Raw genomic sequence first — 16,943 nt, 5'->3', positions numbered from 1 at the left:
TGTTTTTTTTCTCCAGTAACCACTATCCTTTCAGCAAATTCTTTCAGTCACTTGCAGCAACAACATTTCAAAAAGAATTTCCTCAGGAAATTGGTCTTCTAACTAGCTAATATTTCCTTAAGACTTTAGTCACTCTCAAAGGCTGAATTCAGATACTGTTAATAGTATGACGCAGTGATAACTGTTAGGTTTGAAACCTTGCAGTGCCAAAGGCAATCCTCACAGAACAGAACAAATTCCCCATCACCCATCAAAAGACGTAACTGAAATACACAGCAGTTGAATCCTTCTGTTCAAGTCTCTTCAATGCTGAGCAGGACAGGAACAGAGGAATTAGGTCTCCAGGACTTATCCTGCAAGGAGTTTTGCTTAAATCTGTAGGACTGGGATCCTGGAAGGGGCCTGTTTTGAACCAGCACTTACAAATATATTCTTTATAAGTAATATTAATAGAAATTGCCTTATTAAAAGTTATTGTTATGGAAATATTTTTGCTTGAACATAACCATTGCTTTGCAATGTTTGCAAGTCTGCATCATACATGTATCCCTACTATTCAATTTATGCCTAGCTTTCTTATCTTTGTTTCACAGTTTTCCTTGCGCTGATCAAAGTCTGTTACCAAAGATTGTAACAGATCTCTGTTAAAAGATGATCCTGTCATTTAATTTCAATGTGCAATTGTGCATTTTTGCACATGGCTTTTAATTAGTTGCCATAGTCAGCCCCTGCAGAACGATTTGCTGAAATCAAGGCACACGTACACTGGCAGAACAGCCTCTAGTATAAAGGAAAATGTAGGGGTTTGCTGTTCAGTAAACAAGCAAGGGGTTTGCTGTCCAGTAAACAAGGGGCTGGTGTGGAACAGCAGCAATGAAGGAGGAATAAAACATCAATATGGAGTATCCAGGTGGTATTTTTGAAAACAAATTGTTAGATTTCACAGAAGACACTATGAAAAGCAAATGGGTTCATAGCAGCTATTTTGAGTTACAGAATGAAAATTCCACTTCGTGCCATGAAAGATTTACATTCTGAATATTATACACATTTAGCTCTCTTAGTATAGGGTTTATTTGCTAAGTAACATGTAATAAATGCTATTTCATTTTACATGTTAATTCTTGTTTGAACAGAGCCCATTTTAAGGACTAATAAACTGTCAGTTAAAGTTTGATCAACCAAATACTGGAATCAGCATTAGAATAGTTTTCCTTTCTAATTTTCAGCTATGGTTACCTGGCAAGCATCTACTCCTCCTTCCAAGTATCCTGCACACAACATTCTGGGTGTTATGTCCCCATCGTACACTTCCTTTTTGTTGCAAGTATTCGAGTCAATAAGTTTCACTGTTGCTTCCTGAAGAGCATTAGGAGTTGGACCTGAGGGAAAGAATAGTTTGAGTAAATGCAATTGTGTTGATAAATAATGTTATCTTATGGAGGACCAGCTTAATTTTGTTTAAAACCAAGGTACTGCTTGTTACTTTCTCTAGGTTAGGCCTTAAAGAAAGTGTACATACTCAAACTCATTTAGAAACTGTACTATTAAGACAGAATTAATGATTGCATGGTATATAGTGCCCAAAGTACAACACTGTATTTTACAGATGTTCCATCTAATACCATGGAATGCAAATTACCTAGCAATTTGGCTAGAAGATATGAAATCAAGACAGCTTGGTTCCATTGCTAAAGGTACTCACAACTTGGCCTGATAAGAGCGTGAGCTTGGGCAAGTCACTATATGCAGCTCACTCTGCACATTTTCTTGAAAGCCTACAGAGTTATCTGCTTCTGGCTAGAGCTGGGAGAATATTTGCTCAGGCATTATATAAACACATGCATGGCTAGACTACCTGTCTTAAGAATTTACAATATGAAATGGAAAGCCTGGAAAAGGAGGTCATTTCTGCTATATTCTGCTTAAGTGGATTGTAGCTCTGTCTTCATCCAGTCTAAGTTTGGAGCAAGAAACTGCTGCTCACAATTAGAGAAATCTTTGCTTCTAGACAAAAACTAGGCTTGCTGCCACACAACATACAGGCTACACAAGTGATACCAATTCAGTAGCAGATCAGCACCAGGGTTCATGCAACACATGGGTTACCTGGTAGACTCACCATCATTGGTAAGTGCTCCCCAGCCTGTGATGACAGCATAAATATTATATGGAAAAGTCTCAGATGGCTCAGGCAGACAAACGCGGTGTATGTTACTTGTAAACTCAACTTGTTTAGAGAGCTTCACAAGTGCAATGTCATAATCATGCTCTGGGTAGCGGTACTTTTCATGAATAATAATAGTCTTGATTGATCGTTTTAAGCTTGGTGGCTTCAAAAGAGCTCCAAAAGTAGCAGTCCACTTGTGAGGGTGACTCATTCTGAAAAAGGTAAGAGTGCTGTAAATACTTAGCTGTAAATATAAGTACTTGGGGCTTTAAACTTGGCAAACACCTTTCTCTCATAACCCCTTCAAGCAAGCTCCCTTCTAGATTCTTAAGGCATCTGTCACTTCCCATAACACTGTCCCCCATGTAATTTTAGATTGTTTCTAGAAGAGAGCAATCTTACATTTCCTCCTCAGCCACAGTCTCCTACTCCCTCTGACCCCTCAACACTGACCTAGCCAGAGTGTGGCCACAGGGTATAATCAGGCCAAAAAGCCCTTCTGCTAGAAAACTCATCTCCTTTACTCTTTTTCATGTTAATAATTCGTTCAAGCAGCTGTTTCATCTTACACGCCCTGCAGCTTCACAATTGCCACAGTTGAAACAAAGAGTGCTGGCTGGGAGAGCATGGCTGAATGGAAAGGGAGGAATGTGGTTTTATAACTTCTGGTAGCAGCCTGAAGCTGCAGCAACCTAGTTATAACACCGAGGAAAACCTTTAGAAACATTCTGGGTAACAGGAAACAAACACTATCATTTCAGTCACATTACCTTTTCTTCATTTTTTTTTCCTGAATGTGCCAAATGACTATAGATTACCGTTTGTACAATTCCTAATTCTGCTCCATAGACTCAGTCTTTAATATCTCACTGAAACAGACAAGTGATGGGTCTGCTCAACCCTGACTTTTTTCCCTTCCAAGGCAGAGAACTGTTCTCCTGGGTAGTTAGGGGTGTGCTGGAAATCTGGAAAGCCCCCCAGCTTGATCCAAATGGTGCACATTCTGCTGCAGATTCTCTCTAAACTGGGAACTTACTCTCTGAAGCAGTGAGCTGCAGATACAAGCCACGTATTGCTGATGAGTGTCGCACCACAGCGATGGATATTATTGTACTGCAAACTAGCTTGCCATGGCCAATCCCCAGTCTCTGCAGAAGACAATCCGCCGACTATTCGCAACGATGATGCTTTTGCTATTGACTTGACTGATCTATTCTGCCGTAACCCACAGACTGTCAGGAAGGAAAAAGAATGCATTAGTTATTCTTCCATTTAGTAAACATGCCTGCCAAGGGCTGCAGGTACTGTCGAAAATGTACATAAAATCACACACCACCTAGGTTCTCTAAAAGTGTAACATCAACACAAAAACATACTTTCCACCAGCCCCCCAAAACTGAGATCCTCATGCACAACCTATTCTGTTAGAAGCCTGAAGGAACAACTAACTATTATGGTAAGCCATGATGGTCAACCTTTCAGGTCTAGCTTCATGAACAGCTCTAATCAGGAATCAAAAACCTTCACCATACAGCCAGGACAATTCCCAAATACAGGGATTGCCAGCTCAAATGCCCCAGCTGATTTGTCACAAGGATAAAACATGAACAAGGCAAAATCTAAGATGGCAATGATCCAAGCCACGGGTTTTTACCAAGCATGCATGCAGATTGCATCAGCAAGATGTCTCCTGGAATAAGGCAGCTGCGCATTGCACAAATGGCAGCTGGCAGGTGGACCTTGGGAGCTGCTCAGGCAAAGAGCATTGTGCCAATCCAAGCCACAGGTGACAAAGGCATGGATACCTCCAACACGGTGTGCATCCATGGTAAGTATTATCCTCCAAACCCAGAAAGGAATGGAAATACTCATGGTTTTAGCCACTAAACAGACATTCAGGAGCAGCTGAAGCTCTCCAGTAGCTTTAGAAACTTCCTCAATTGAGGGAGCTGCTTCAGCTGTCTTCTCCCCTTCAACCAGTATCAAATCTGTCTTACCTGGAACAAGACCCACTAGACCAGGTCCTGATTTCAGCTAGACATTAGGAAAGTTGGCAGACAGAACTATCCCAATCCATTGAAAAAGAGACAGAGCTAAGAATTATTTGCATAGTGACAATACAATCCAAACTACTGCACTGCCTGTCTCCCACATACAGTGACCCAGAGGGGGACAAGGTGAAAATCTGTAATACCTCACTGAAGAGCTGCAAGCCCCAGGCCCCTTGAAGTCCTCAGAAGAGAAACACTGGAGCCACGCAGAGCATAGCCTCTGCCCCGTCCTGCTAGGATCTGCACAAGGTGATGTTAATAGTACCTCATAATGAAAAGCAGCAGCAATAACTCAGCAGATTGAAAGCTGTTCGCAAATTTGGAAAAAAATATAATTGTCACACAATATTGAGAAGCTGATGCGCTCAGTGTAATGTCTGCCCTGTACGGAAATTTGTAACTGCAATGAAGGAAAACAGTGAAATATAAAGATATGGATACTTGTCCAAAACTTTCTACTTGAAAGGATGATGAAAGATTGTACCGTAACTGATAAGACTGTCTGTACTAGCATGTTTACCTCCTGAAAGCTATTGGTAATCCTCAATTACTGGGCCTAGATCTGTATAATTCAATCAACCACCTGAGCGGTCAATGTTCCGAACACGGAGAAAAACACAGTTCCCTCAGTGACCCAGAACACCAGCACTTAATCTGAAAAAGCAGTATTATTTAATCTTCCATTACTTTACATTACCTGCTAAGAGATCAAACCTTTCTAGAGGTGGAAGAAATCCATTCCTGGAGTGCATTGGGAAGAGTGTTGCCAGCAGGCCGAGGGAGGTGATCCTGCCCCTCTACTCAGCCCTGGTGAGGCTACATCCGGAGTGCTGTGTCCAGTTCTGGGCTCCCCGTTTCAAGAGGGACATGGAGCTACTGGAGCGAGTCCAGAGGAGGGCTACTAAGATAATTAGAGGGCTGGAGCACCTGTCATACGAGGACAGGCTGAGAGAGCTGGGCCTGTTTAGCCTGGAGAAGAGAAGACTGAGGGGAGACCTCACCAATATTTATAAATCTCTGAGGGGAGGGTGTCAAGAGGATGGAGCTGGTCTCTTCAGTTGTGCCCAGTGAGAGGATGAGAGGCAACGGGCACAAACTGAAGCACAGGAGGTTCCGGCTGAATATGAGGGGGCACTTCTTTACTGTGAGGGTGACAAAGCACTGGGACGGGCTGCCCAGAGAGGCTGTGGAGTCTCCTTCTCTGGAGATACTCAAAACCTGCCTGGATGCCATCCTGCACAATGTGCTCTAGGTGATTCTGCTCGGCAAGGGGGTTGGACTAGGTGATCTTCAGAGGTCCCTTCCCCACCTTGGCCATTCTGTGATTCTGTGATTTGTAAGATTTTTTTTTAATGACTATTAAGTCTCCAAACAAGCTGACTTCCTTCTCTGAAAGCTCAAACATCTCTAAAACGGACTATCTCGACTTACCTACTACCTACAACTGAGACTACCTACAACAATACCTTTAGAAGACTGAGCATTGTCTATTTCCACAGCATTTTCTGTGCTACTAGTCATCCCCAGACCCACAATATTTTCATTATAGTCACAGACCGACTTAACTTCTACACATTGCCTCATTGTCCTTCCTTCCTTCTGATATACACAAAAGAAATGTCAAATTCCCAATTTCTAGGAGCACACTGAAAGCCACTATTCCAAACTCTTTCACGTGCCCATTCCTGCCAGCTTTCAGGGGCACTTTGCATTCACAGGGTGTGATACAGGTCTCTGCCAGGCTGCCGTCCTTAAAGTGTCAATTGAACAGCATGCTGGTACACAGCCAGGTGTAAAACTCGTCACTTAGAGCATATATGACAAAATAACAGGTGACAAGGTGGAGATGAATTGTCACGCTACAGCATCAAGGACAAGCAACAGATCCTGCAGTTGTTGCTCCAAGATGCAGAAAGAACTGAGAGTCCTGTGCAGGCAGGATTAGACTTGACTAGATATTTAAGTACACGTTTTAATCCATTTTTAAAGAGATGTCAGACTTCACCTTTAAGATACACCTTCCACACCGGCACTGCTGGAGGCAGGAGCATGCCATGGGCAGGTATCAACCAGGGCGTGCTGCTCTGCAGCACACAGCAGCAGAACCTGAAGATCTCCTCTCTGCTAAACATTGGGTATTTCTATAGAACCATCAGCATTTTTTCTTTTCTCATCATGTGCTCTTTTCTTACTTAATTGCTATTACTTTTAACAGGAGGAACTATAAACACTATAAAAACACTATAAAACACTATAAAAAACACTATAAAAAACTATAAAAAAAACTATTAAAAAAAAATGACCAAGGAACTCAGCAGTGCGTGCAAGACTTTTTCTAAAGGGGATTTTCACCCCATTTACACTGAAGACTTTCAAGCCAGTTACGATAGTCTTAAAGCATCCTGAAAGGCACTGACAAAAGACTTCCCTGTGACTGAGCAGGATTTCTAATCCAAGCAGGATTTTCTCATCTGTGTAAAGTGTAAGGTCATGTTCAGTAGACAGAAGGAAAAGAAAAGGCTTTTAAGGGCCAGGAAAAGTGCTCAGAGACTCTTGATGCTAAAAAAAATAATAGAGGTTTCCCATGTTTAAAAAGCCCTCACTTACTGTCATTGAAGATTGCTTCTGCTCTTTTCTTCTCCACATCTGAAACGACAAAAAAAAGTCAGTGTAAGGTCAGGACAGCACAGACAATGTTTATCTCCTCCATGACCATCCTACCCTATGGCTGCTTGAGTACCGGGCATCACGAGAGGCAGAGCAGATGGGGGCTGCTGTAGAAGCCAGTGCAATTCATAAGTGATCACGATCTTGCACTGGGTAGTGCATTCCTCTCTGCTGTGCAGTTTGCTGTTCTGTGGCCAGCCAATATCCTCTGGAGCTACCATTCTAGTTGCCAGCAATCCAGGGGATAATCACAGTCTTAATACCATTTTTAAATTGTACAGAAATTCTTGTACAGCATATACAACTTTGCAGTCTGTGGCTGGAGCTTTCCTCAACAGATTCCTGTCCCTATCTACTTTCTTGATTTTTATTTTCTCTTTGTAGCTACACAGAATGTTATCTAGCTTTGATCCAAGGCCACACCAAGACAGGAGGAGTCTCTTTTGAATGCAAAGGGCTCTGGATCATACTTGTTGCCTACCGTGCTCTTGCAACTTGTGTTTTGCTTGTGGGCTTGACGCGCCTGGTATGCAAGGTGAATTGCATGTTTGCAATCCACCATTACTAGATACATACTCCATCATTTCCTAACAAGGCAATAAGCAGATCGTGATATAAAAAGGAAGCAAAAAGAACTGCAGTGTACATACAGTATGACTGCAGGGAATGTTACAGAGGAAAGGCAGTGGTAGGGCTGACATACATGCATCCAACTGCTGCTTTGTTTTATAAGAACAGGAGATGAATTATAACTGAAAATTTATATAGTGACGGTCTTATTCACCATAAACGGGAACTGTCCTCATGATAAAGGTTTACTGGTGGGCAAGCAGCAACTGGTGAGGTCCCCTATCAGTAGAAGTGTTCACTTGCACGTTCTCAACTACTGTGACAGAGAATGGAGAAAACCCTAAAGTACAGGTAATTCCATGCTTCGGGAATGCTTGTTGTACTCCAATAATTTCCATGTATAACATTACTGTCTGTTGCCAATATTCCTTAGATCAAAATGTAATAATATCAAATAGTAAAAGGTAGGCCAGCAAGGGGATTCAGCAGTGCTACAAATTTTTGTAAGTTAAAAAGAGCTGAGCCATGCTAAAGAACTATCTGCTTCACCTATGTGGTTATACTGGCAAAAAGTGCTTTGGAAAGAATCTGGCCCTCCTTATTTATTTCAACCATACTAAGAATCCAATATTTCCTGGAAATTCATACTACATTCAATACTAGCTCAGCACTTGGGTCATTCTAATATTGTATAGCTGGAAAATGGTAAGAAACCAACAAATGTAACCAACAATGGAAGCACACTTTTTGCCTTTGAGTGCAATATTGATGATTTTTATTTTTATTTTTTAACTCCTCTCTGGGTGGAGAGACATTTACCTCATAAGGCCTAATTATAAAGCCTGCAGTCAATTATTAATACTTGCATTATGTTGCAAAGCTAATCAAGAAGACAAAAGAAGCAACCAGCTGGTTCCAGCGCAGTGCCGGAAGCAATTCAATCGGTATGTTCTTGCTGCACTGAGTTTTGCTGTGAATCACGCAGCCATTCTGCAAAGCACCTGTCTATATCTCTATTGGATTTTTTAAGAGGCAACTGAAATAAAACTAAAAATCTCCTGTGGGCAAAATTCTGTTCTGAGACCTAGCCACTGCTTGTAGCTGGGCTATACTACAAGTATTTGGAGAAAAAACTTTTCCCCACACTGTAAGTCTTAAATAGGATGGCTGTAAAGCTTTGAATTTTAGAATATTTTATCAGCAGTTGATGTACTCTCATATCCACTCACTGCTGTAGAAAAAAGCGCAGTGACACTTGTCAATAATGAATGCTATATTCATCAGGGTAGGGTCACAGCTTAGCTTTAGAGATCTGTCAGATGCAGTGCCCTAAATGTGTATCCAATACTGGGAGCTGGGACAGAGGTATCAAAGAAAACACCACAGTGGGGAAAACAACAACAACAACAACAAACCACCTGGCAAAAGCAGGTGTTAACAGACCTGGGAACACATCATGCAGATTAGGACAGGTGAAATTAAGGACTCAAAATTAAAGACACAGGACTCAAAACCAAATTCAGAGCACATGTACGTCTTTGGAAACCAGAGCTGACATGATTTTCAGATAAGCTGAACCCACAGTAGGTACCATCAAAAGCAGGGAACACTTCAGGTTACATGATATTTCTGGGGGAAAAAAAAACAACCAACCAACCAACCAAACAAAAAAACAGGTTTCTTGCTGTCTTACCTCACTAGGGGCTTGCTTTCATTTGCTACCATCAAAAAATGTTGACATTTTTTACCTGGTCAACAGCACAGATATTCATTGTGCCAACCAACATGCTGCAAGCCCTGCCTTGAAGCAATCACTTGTAAGGCACGAGATAATTTCTCTGCCCTGCTCATTTACTAGTTGCCCTAGTTGTTTGCACTACCAACAAAAAGCATCAATTAGTAACAATTAAAATGTCATATCTCATCCCAACCACATAGGGCTGCAAAAATAGTTGTTTGTGCTGCATTTAGGGAAACAGTGTTCAGGCTTCCACTGTAAACAAGAACAAGTTAAACTTGAATATGCAAACCTACCTGCAAAATGGAACTTGCTATTAAGTTAAAGCTTGCCCAACTTAAGAGAAAACTAATGGTTAAATTAAAATCACAGCAATCCATTGAAATATGGCTTAGGGAAAACACCTTTCAGAAGACGGCCCTGTTTTCCAGCTGGATGATCAGTTAAAACAGTTATTTTGTTTACTCAGTTAACTAAATTACCTTTGAACACACCTAAGTTATTGGTTTCAATTTCCTACGAATGAGAATAGTGACTTGGTACAGTTACTATTTGTTATTAATATTAGCTAATATCTTATTTTTACTGCTGAATATACATGTTTGAGCAAGCACAGAAAGAAAAGGAGAGTAACTAAAAACAGGAAAGCTGCCTGATTTTGGTAATTGTCTATATGCAATAGCCAGTTAAGGCCAGGATTCCTAAAGGAGTTCAGTGCCCAAAGCCTGCATATCTATTTGGCAACCATCTAAATGTTGGCAGGTTTATACTTAACTGCAGAGTGAATGTGACTACTCCCCTCCAAGGGACTCAGAGATTCCTACAGAAAAGTGTGCTTGCATTGTCTTGCCTCTAATTAACTTCAGTGTCACAGCATCAGAAAGGTTAATCTTGTGTCCACTGCCCTATTTCACTTGAGTTACAGAAACCAGTACTTACAGTAAAGGGAAAATAACAGTCAGAACCCCTTAATGACTCAAATGGAACAGACATTACATTGAAGAAGTTCAATCAAGGCAAGCAAATGCATTACTAGAGGATACCAGGCATTTTCAGCTTAGAAAGGGCAAGAGAGCCCTTCAAAATTAGAGGTGAGAAAGCTGCTTCAGAAATCTGATACAGCTTTACCAGGACAATTGCCTAATTTTTCACAGATGCTAATTTCCACAGGCAGCTTCATTTTCTTTAAAGGCTTCCAACTGCAGGTTTCTATGTGCCATAATGTAACCACTAGCTTCAAAGGCAAACTGCATGGTCCGCATTCATCACATAAGTAATGTTTAAATTGTTTTCTCCCACAGAGAAGACAGGGTAGGGATTATCTTAAATGGGGTAATGAGAGGAGAAAAGGATTTAAAATGTAAAAATAAATAAATAAATAAATAGAAGTCAGTACTAATACTACTTCAGTACTAATGCTATTTTCTTGGACATGCATTTGAAGCAAAGCTTTGTGCCATGCATCAGAGGAAGCATCTTCTACTGCTCCTTGTCACTTTGATAACATAAGTCCTTCAAAAATACAGGAAATTACAGAATTCTCAGGTGCATCAGAAATAGTGGGATCACCTATTTTGATGTTATTTAGGGTAACAGCAGTACATGTAGCCAAAAAAGGATCTCTGACAAGTTTCAGCAGTTCACCAACCTTGGGCAGCCAAGAGGAGTGCCGCAGAGTGAATCTGTCCCATAGTGCAGTCATAGAGAGGGATAGTATCTCTACCCTAATGCTCTTTAATTACGTTAAAGACTGCAAAGGCCCCAGGTACTGGGGCGAAATGGGAATTAGAGCAATCCTTCAGAGTGAGAGGCTAAGTCCTGTTCCAAGAACTGTACCTGAAAGGAAACGCAGCAGTTTCCTGAAAGATTGCAAAACACAAGCACTTTGGGCTCAGCAGGGAAGTCTCACTCCTCTGTGGTTACATCGTGCACACAACCTAAAACAACTTCCTACTAATATTCCTACATTCTCTCCATTCTCTCAACAGGAATTACCTCCCTAGGGTTAAGCACCCTTGTGGAAGTAGGTACCTAGGTAAGGTAGGGAAGCATAGCTTAGGTACAAATGATGCAATTCTCATTCCTTCAGTAGGGGAGAGTAACCTGGTAGAGACAAGACAAAAGCTGTATACCTCTAATTGTCCCTGTCACCCTGCCCTTCCCTCCCTACTTATGTCCACGGGACCTGTCCTAGCATGCATGACTTCCCCCCCATCTCCACCTTCAATCACAACTTAATTCCTCTCCATTTCCTGATTAAGACAACAATACCTGTCTTTCATGGAAATTTGTAGCTCCAAAATTGGTAATAATCATCCCCTTCTGAAGGATGAATGAATCTTTAGTTCAATAACATCCCTCCCGTGTGAGGATAACATGCCATATGTTGTCAGACGTCCAGTGAAGACACATGTATGGTGATATGTAAGTGCAGATCCATCAACCATTAACATATGCTGGAGTCCTCCTTTACAAGTCAGGCCCTGTGGCATCTCCAGCACAGCATGTATTCACTTTGATTTCATCACATCCAAACCAAGTATCAACTTCATCACTATCAATGAAAATAGTGGGATTTTTGTGTGTGTGTTTTTCAGTCTGCTGTATTGAGCCAGGAAGCCCCCCGGAACTTCAGCTCCATTTAAAAGGAAGATGTCTCGCAGTGCTTTAAATCTCTAATTCTGGTGCCAGCAATGGCACTGTGGCATAGCAGCCCTGTTACTGTGCACGATCAGACGCAAGCCTAGCATGAACAGAGGCTGTGAAGCCACACTATGTGAAACAAGACTGTGAGCAATATTGTCACTGCTCAGCAAGGACTAACAGCTCCCGTCAACCCGCTCCTTACTCTGCCTCAAGTGCTGCCTTCCTCCTTCACACACACAGCTGAACCCACCACTCATGCAGATGAGAGCTGTTTTATTCCCCAAGCCTTTTGGGGAAGACAACAAGATTGCTGCAAACACTGAAACGTGCCACCTTGTGCCAGGGTAATGGCATCAAAGTGGGGGAATATAGGATCCCCGCTGTGTTTCTCAATGTGTTGATACATGTCCTGTTCTACTACCACAGGCTGCTGTTGTGGCTTGTACAAGTGGCAAGTACAAAAGAAAAAGCACAGACTGCCACACACATTCTTTGAGCCACAACTTGATGAAACGTACCTCAGTAATCCAGGTCAGACACTCATCTGCATGTCTCCCAAAGAAGACTTGATAAAGAAATGAGAATCCATCTCACCAGGTTCTGTACTTTGCAAGGAGCTTTGGCAAGTACCAGGTGCCAGATAAACAGAAATAATAACAGTTGACTTGTTGATCAAAACCAATTCGTGACTCATTGTTCACGGTCAAAACCCTTGGCTGTGAGACAGATGGGAATACTTCCTACTCACTATGAACAGTGCCAGTGATCTTGCAACCAGTTTCTTTCTGACGTCAAGAGTACATTCCCAAAAATACCTTTTGAGAGACTTCCAACCTACCTGGCAAGGGGAAAGAGGCTGGCAAGCTGCTCTACACTTTGCCTAATAGGGACGCAGGCTCTGAGGTGACTACTTCTAATCAGGAAACCCTGAGGAAAAAAAAAAATCAGCCTTGTAGATCTCTTTGGTGCCAGAACTATACAGAGGACAAACTGTGACACCTTCTTTCTATACAAGTGGAAGAGCAAGTTCTAACTTGGGTGCTTCTAAGTCAACTGCGATTTGACATCTTATTCTGCCAGCCTTTCCATTGGTCTTGGAGAAGATAGGACTTTGCTAGTTTCTCCACTGAAAAATATTTAGGTGGACAAACCCAACTGGAAACAAGCACAGAGATCTCCATCACCTCCCATTTTCTATCAGAGCTATAGTGGATGTATAGAAATATCATTGTTCTTGGCTAGTAGACTAAGTAAACTATGGCTAAACAAGAAAGTAGGGACTTCAATAATAACAACACACCTGAAGACACCCCAATAACAATGTATTTTTGCAGCTCTGTGTAAAGGACATCAACTGTTTAGTGATGATACAAAATAAAGACAATATTATTTTGCCTTTTTTCCTTTGTTTTGCACACACTATTTTTCCACATCTATGCTATCCAACTTCTCTGGTTTTCACCCTCCCAAAAAAGAAAAGTGAACTCGTAAAATATCATCAGCTTAGATTCCATCTCCTCAAAGCTCTTTATTCCCAATCCTCTGGAAGGAACGGGCAAAGCAAGATCCTGCGTTGGCAGAATACTTCTGTGCTTCTGCCCTGGACCACAGCCGAAGATCCCAAGTGTTGCACCCAATTTGAAGGTAGTTTGTTGGAGCTGATCCCCACAGCAAACACTTTTGAGTGAAGTGCAAGTTGAGACATGGTGTTGAACAACAAGACGATTAGATCCTGGGAGGAAGACTTACTCATTCTCCTTATCAGACCCTCCTAGCATGCCATGTAAATAAGTGCCTGACCTGGATTTGTTCAACTAGTTAGCTGTGCTCACCTAAGGTAAGCTATATTATTGCCCCCAAATTAGAATCTTTTGATAAGGGGATTATAATGAAAAGGTTAATGTTTTTTTAGAAGCCATCATGAAAAAGTTCTGGGATTGCCTCAAGATAAATAGGGATTCCAGTTGGCAAAACTATGAAAGTTACAATGAAGCAGATGTTAGAAAGGTTCTGCAGAGCATGGAACAATCTAGGGCTTCTCAGCTTTCCTTGGCTTAAGTATTAGTGCTGCACAGGATATATTAGAAGGGAGAGAGAAACTGGAAATGCAAAACCTAGATCCCTCTCTGGACTTCCAGGACCTGTTGTAAGTTGTCACTTCTACCAGGTGTGGGGAAGAAGGATGAACTTTGTAAGCTGAGACCTTCCCTTCCTCAGAAAGTACAGGAGTGCTCCATTCTGTACTCTCTACCTTAGTCAACCTCATTTTCTTAAATGGCACTGCCAACTGGAGCTTGCCTAAACCTCATAGCGCTGTTGAAATCCTTTCAGCAAAGAAAGATCTAAATTTTATTGCTGTCTCCTAGAAATGGCAAGATAGTGTTTATGTTCCTTTGTGTCATGGGTAACAATTGCACAATGCTAGTCCTGTAGTGAGTAGCAGACCTATGTAGTCAGTGTTTTATGGTTAATGTGGGACAGCCAAGAAAAGCAACAGGAAGTTTATCATACAACTTTATCAAAGTAACACCGAGATGCCATCTTTTACTGAAACCAAATATTTAATAAAAACATAGTGATTCAATTGTATAAACTAATGTTTTAACTAGCAACTAATCATAGAATCATAGAATATTACTGTAACAGTCCTGGTGCAGTTCAAGGTCAACTAAAACATCTCTGAAGCACTTCCCTCATTTACCAGACTGAATATAAACAACTAACCAGATAACTTGATGAGATCACAGTTATTCTTAACAAGCATTTTTGTACTTCTTCCAGTTTTATCCTTTAACCAAGGCATCAAATTAAGATTCATTAAGCCATGACCTGACCAGCATTAAAAAAAAAACCACAAAACACTACCACCGAAAACAAACCACAAGTCTTTCAGTCTCTTTGGTTGATGGCCTCACACTATTTCTATCTGGAAGGAAACAGAAAAGTGGTGCTTCTTTGCCCAGAGGGATGTTATCCATTATCCTGAGCCACCCCAATGGTGGGATGGTTTGACTGGTTGGGCCATTAAGAAACAAAGGTCGTTTGACAGCTCATATTTGAGTTTCCCTGCACTGCTGCATCTTGCGCATTTCAAGCACCAAGAGGTAGAACAAGGGGTTGCTCCTGATCATTTCTGAGTGGGAAGAAGCCTGGATCCATCCAGCATAACATTTGACCTAGGATTCTCGTTCATTCAACACAGCTGTCTGGTCTCCCTGGATCTTTGCTGGCTTAAGTGGTCTAGGTGGTCTTAAGTGGTCTGCAAGGAATTTTGATCCCCTCACCAAAAATTATTTTTTCCCAATGCATGTACTGTTTCTCCACAAAGACTGTCATCCATGCATAGTTTCTGCAATTTCAGGCTCCTCAAAGATGGAAGGACCTAAGGAGCATGTTTGTTTGCATTGCTGTGTACTGAAGCACTGTGGTGAGGCTCCTACTCTTTACCCTGACAGGAGTGTAAGGTTGATATTGCAGTCGGGAGGAAGAGCAAAATTGTACGGAGAGGCCACAAAGCATCTGCTCCTGTCAATCTTTATTTAAAAGACTTAGGTGAGCTTTATACAGTGCCATTGATTTTGTTCCTACTTAACATCAGGAAAGACTCGATCTCAGTAACAGCCATCATCATAAGGGAAAATCAAGTCCCATCAATCAGAAGAGCACAAGAACTAGATTTAAGAGAGATGTAATATACTTACTTGAGACCGTAGAAGACCTGACATTTATTCGCAGGGGTCCAGTGTATTTTCTCAGGCCCCTTCGTAAGATCCTTTCAACTCTTTCTCTCAGTGCTTCTTTGCAATCCGTGGAGGAGAACCAGAATGTGAGCAAAGCTTCTGCCACCACACCATCAGCATCTGGACTGCAAACCAACAAAACAGTCTGGTTACCTCCAGCCTATTTTGGCATTTCTTAGTTTTCATCTTAGCTCTTCTAGCAATAACAATGTAGCAAAGGATTAGATACATGCTTGAACATTTCATACATTTTTAAGAGTATGAATTGCTAAAAGAAATCCAAGCATCTGCTGAATTGTCTAATGTTCCTTAGGGTATGACAAGGCATGATGTTTGCTGTAAGTGGCCAGACCAATGTTATAATCCTGGAGTCTAAAAAGCGGTGACTGATTACATGTTTGGGACGCAAGAAAAGGATAGAACGAACTGATTTGATTGCAATGAAAAGCCGGATATGCAGTACTTCAGAAACATAAGGCAGATGGTTAATTGTATCTGGACAGACCTTTCCAGGGTCCTGTATGTGCACAGAAGAAAAATCTTAAATTGCCATTCAAAAAGGTATTTGAGGAAAGGCGAGAGACTATCCAACTTAATTCTCGCCACCGCAGCCTCATGAGAGATGTGAGTATCTGCTTGGACATTCCTGGGAGAAAATGTGATTGATAACCTCACATCATGCAACAGTGAATGAAACTCAGCAGCATCTCCCACAGTCTACTTATCACAGTCCAAAAGATGAATAAAAAAGGAGCCTTTTACATCTCACTGAAAAGTATGAGCTGCAGTCATGCTGGGACACACGTTTCCACAGTGGTTGCTGTAAATCCCACATGTGATCAGAAGAAAGGAAGAAAGGAATATAATCTTACGAAGGACTGAATTCATCCAAAAGTAATACTTATTTCTCCTTAGACAGAGCACCAGACACTGCAAGAGATGGAGTGCTAGACTACAAACACTGAAGTGTCTAATCTGGCATATTAAATCTTGCTCTACGCTTGCAGATGGCTTATCCTTGGTCATTACACAGGGAAGATAAGAATGTGTACCAAGAACCTTCTTTCCTCTGTTTCTTTCTACCTGAGCCAAGAATGGCACAACCTACAAGAGACAGAATCTCAGTTACTTCGCATTTCATGGAGAGTGAGCTAAAAGTGGGTTGCTCTGTCTTAAACATCATTCAAACAGGAAAGTGAAAGAGAAGCACTTCCAGTTACATCTCACTGCCTTGGAAAGTTGTATTTATGTAGAGAAAAAAAAATAAAAATAAAAATCAAGTAGCTTATACACATACCATGTGATCAGCCTTTGATAGTAGAAAAGAACGTGCACCAGAACAAAACAGATATTCCTGTATT

At 41.4% G+C, this 16,943-nt stretch overlaps 1 protein-coding gene across 1 annotated transcript in view; it reads right to left on the bottom strand.

The window, feature by feature from the left end:
* The window catches only part of LOC106043937 (transmembrane protease serine 11E-like), a 44,290-nt gene that overhangs the window by 2,550 nt on the left and 24,797 nt on the right, over positions 1-16,943 (bottom strand). The window contains exons 6-10 of the mRNA XM_048073606.2: positions 15,544-15,707; positions 6,829-6,867; positions 3,207-3,402; positions 2,123-2,382; positions 1,240-1,382 (exon numbers count right to left, since the gene is read on the bottom strand). Of these exons, the coding sequence (XP_047929563.1) occupies positions 1,240-1,382; positions 2,123-2,382; positions 3,207-3,402; positions 6,829-6,867; positions 15,544-15,707 (802 nt within the window). The remainder of the gene's footprint in view (positions 1-1,239; positions 1,383-2,122; positions 2,383-3,206; positions 3,403-6,828; positions 6,868-15,543; positions 15,708-16,943) is intronic.

Source organism: Anser cygnoides, chromosome 4, assembly GCF_040182565.1.
Source record: "Anser cygnoides isolate HZ-2024a breed goose chromosome 4, Taihu_goose_T2T_genome, whole genome shotgun sequence".
NCBI classification, from domain to species: Eukaryota; Metazoa; Chordata; class Aves; order Anseriformes; family Anatidae; genus Anser; species Anser cygnoides.
Note: the sequence above shows the minus strand (reverse complement) of the source record. Positions and strands in the feature narration are given on the sequence as shown.